Genomic DNA, 2,777 nt, shown 5'->3' on the forward strand with positions numbered 1-2,777 from the left:
GGTTTTGTCATCATCATTTGCTGTTATGTTAAGCTTATATTAAAATTTTTCTTCATTACCCATTCAAGCCGTCTCCAACCATTATTATACCTGATTTGTATTGAGTGTGGCTCCATCTACCTGGGAATAAGGTAGGACTATGAATCGGACTAGGTATATTTTGATATAACCCTAGCTAGTGTCTTTATAATGGTAAGAAAATACAGCCGTCTGCAACTCTTATCATCCACCATTAGTTAAATTCAAGATTTTAGTGGAGTTGTAAACGATTAGTGTTAGCATGTAATATTGCTTGTTATAAAGTTGTTTTATTTATTTTGTCAGTTACTATTTGTTGAGCTGAGTGTTTAGCTTACTGAATTGTGGATTTGATGTTTCATGGTTTGTCTCTCTTTTTACTGCCCCTCTATCAAATCACATTTGCACTTGAGAGCCGTGAATGCGTTATAGGAATAATAGTAAAAACCCTGCAATTCCATTTAAAGTAGACCAAGAGTTGGCGGTGTTGATTAGCTGCCCTTTCCTCTAGTCTATCACTTCAATATTAAGGAAAGCTAGTGTAGATAGCCCTCGAGTAGCTTTACGTGAAATTTGACAAAACAAACTTATTGGATCATTTCATTAAGAGCTACATCCCATGGCCGTTGTGTAGACTGCGGTCGTTCCACTAAGTTAGGTTTTAAGTTAGGTGGTGCCTATAAACATTTATTTTAGCAGAATTTCAACTGCTGTTTACTTATTATTACTTCTCAATGATCTTTTAGGACTATTCAAGATCCTGCTAGCCAAAGGTTAACTTGGAATAAGTCACCCCTCAGTGTGTTGGTCATCAAGAAAGTGCAGGACACTTCAGTCATTCAGCCTTTTATAGATTTGGTCAGTTGGCTGATCTATGTAAGTTGAGACAGTATATGTTATAAAAACTGGAGTTAACATTAAAGTCTAAGCATAGTGATATATACATATTATTATTATTATTATGCTGGTTATGGGTGAGGATTTCAGTGTAGTTTTACATTCCATCATTGTTTAATTTAACTACGTATCGTACAGGTATATAATGCATGTGCAGTTGGTCGAGCTACAAGAACATTGCTATTTAATAGATGACATTAATATCCTATGATATTAATGTCCTGTGAGATTAAAACGGGTCTTATTTTATTTCATTAAAAAATCTGCATTAAATATGTTTAACGAACTTGTGTATTGTAAAAGGGTCAGTAGTACCGTACCTGGTAAATTTCATATTTAGTATTGTTGTTGTTGTTATTACCTTTTACCATATCTCGAGTTAATTTTTGAGTGCACATAACATGTTAAGTCTTCATTATTACATTTTTCTCATCAACTTCAGTATCAACCAAGCTGTGAATCTCCCTCCCCTCCTCATTCCATGCATGTGCACATAAAATATCTAAATTACATGTGCAAAACTGTTTTCATGGCATTAGTGTAAGCTTGGAGCCGTTGATAACTGCACACTTGTTTCATGTTCTTGTAGGATAAGCAAATGGTTGTGTCCGTAGAAGCATCCGTACTTGAAGATGTGCAGCTGAGAAATAACACTTACTTTAGTCCCTTCAGAGATAAACTTTGCACCTTCAGAGAAGGTAAATGGAATATCTTTCGTGTGCCTTTCAGAACTTAGGTTAACAATTTGAATTTCTTTATGATTTTAAATTACTTAATTAGTGATTTGTAATTTTTAAGGCCTTAAAGTATATCTTATCATTTATTAATTTGTGTTTTTTTTTAATTAATTTTTTTTAGCTAAAGAATTATTACACGTAAAAAGAGAATTTATATATTTTGAATAAACTTTATTTTTTTTAAGTCTGGTATTTCCAGTTTTGATATCTGTGTCTTGAATATGTGGTTGGTAGGAAGAAAATGAGATTAAATTTTAGTTATGTTTATAACCTCATTCCCTTACCTTGGTCTTTCATCACTGGTTTGTGGTTTTGTTTATATTTTATTATTATATTAACTTTCTTCTTCAATACGAAGTGAAACGGTGATCTAGTAGGACTCGGATTAATTCCCCACTAACAATCAAGTTCGTAAAAAATAAAACACCATCTAGTGTTTTTAAGTTGCAAGTTTTACTCAGGAAAAACTAAAAAGAGCAACATCAGCGTGTCACGATAAACAAAATAATGTTTACTGGCTTAAAAGAGCAACATCAGCGTGTCACGATAAACAAAATAATGTTTACTGGCTGTAAGAGCAACATGATACAGAGATAAATACTTCAAACTTTTTGACACAAATTTGTTTGATGGGTAAATACTCGAAGAGGCTAATAATAACAAAAATCAAACTACCTTAATTGTTTTTATTTTTGGCACAGTTAATATTTTATTATATTTTTAAATTACACTGGTTCCGACACTCACCTGGAACAAAGAAGAAGCATATAATAGGGTTCCATCTCCTCCCAGACAAATTATGAAGTCTATCTTATCCGTGAGATCCTCTTTACCTGAGAAGAAGGTTAAAAAACAAACATCATTATCACAAATAGAAAGACTAAAAAAGCCAGTAAACATTATTTTGTTTATCGTGACACGCTGATGTTGCTCTTTTAAGCCAGTAAACATTATTTTGTTTATCGTGACACACTGATGTTGCTCTTTTAAGCCAGTAAACATTATTTTGTTTATCGTGACACGCTCATGTTGCTCTTTTAAGCCAGTAAACATTATTTTGTTTATCGTGACACGCTAATGTTGCTCTTTTAAGCCAGTAAACATTATTTTGTTTATCGTGACACG

At 32.8% G+C, this 2,777-nt stretch overlaps 1 protein-coding gene across 1 annotated transcript in view; it reads left to right on the forward strand.

The window, feature by feature from the left end:
* LOC106474023 (NAD kinase-like) overlaps window positions 1-2,777 on the forward strand; it is an 11,914-nt gene that overhangs the window by 1,055 nt on the left and 8,082 nt on the right. Inside the window, exons 2-3 of the mRNA XM_022402405.1 lie at window positions 765-894; window positions 1,505-1,633. Coding sequence (XP_022258113.1) covers window positions 765-894; window positions 1,505-1,633 — 259 coding nt within the window. The remainder of the gene's footprint in view (window positions 1-764; window positions 895-1,504; window positions 1,634-2,777) is intronic.

The sequence above is a fragment of the Limulus polyphemus genome, unplaced genomic scaffold, assembly GCF_000517525.1.
Source record: "Limulus polyphemus unplaced genomic scaffold, Limulus_polyphemus-2.1.2 Scaffold6733, whole genome shotgun sequence".
Taxonomy (NCBI): Eukaryota; Metazoa; Arthropoda; class Merostomata; order Xiphosura; family Limulidae; genus Limulus; species Limulus polyphemus.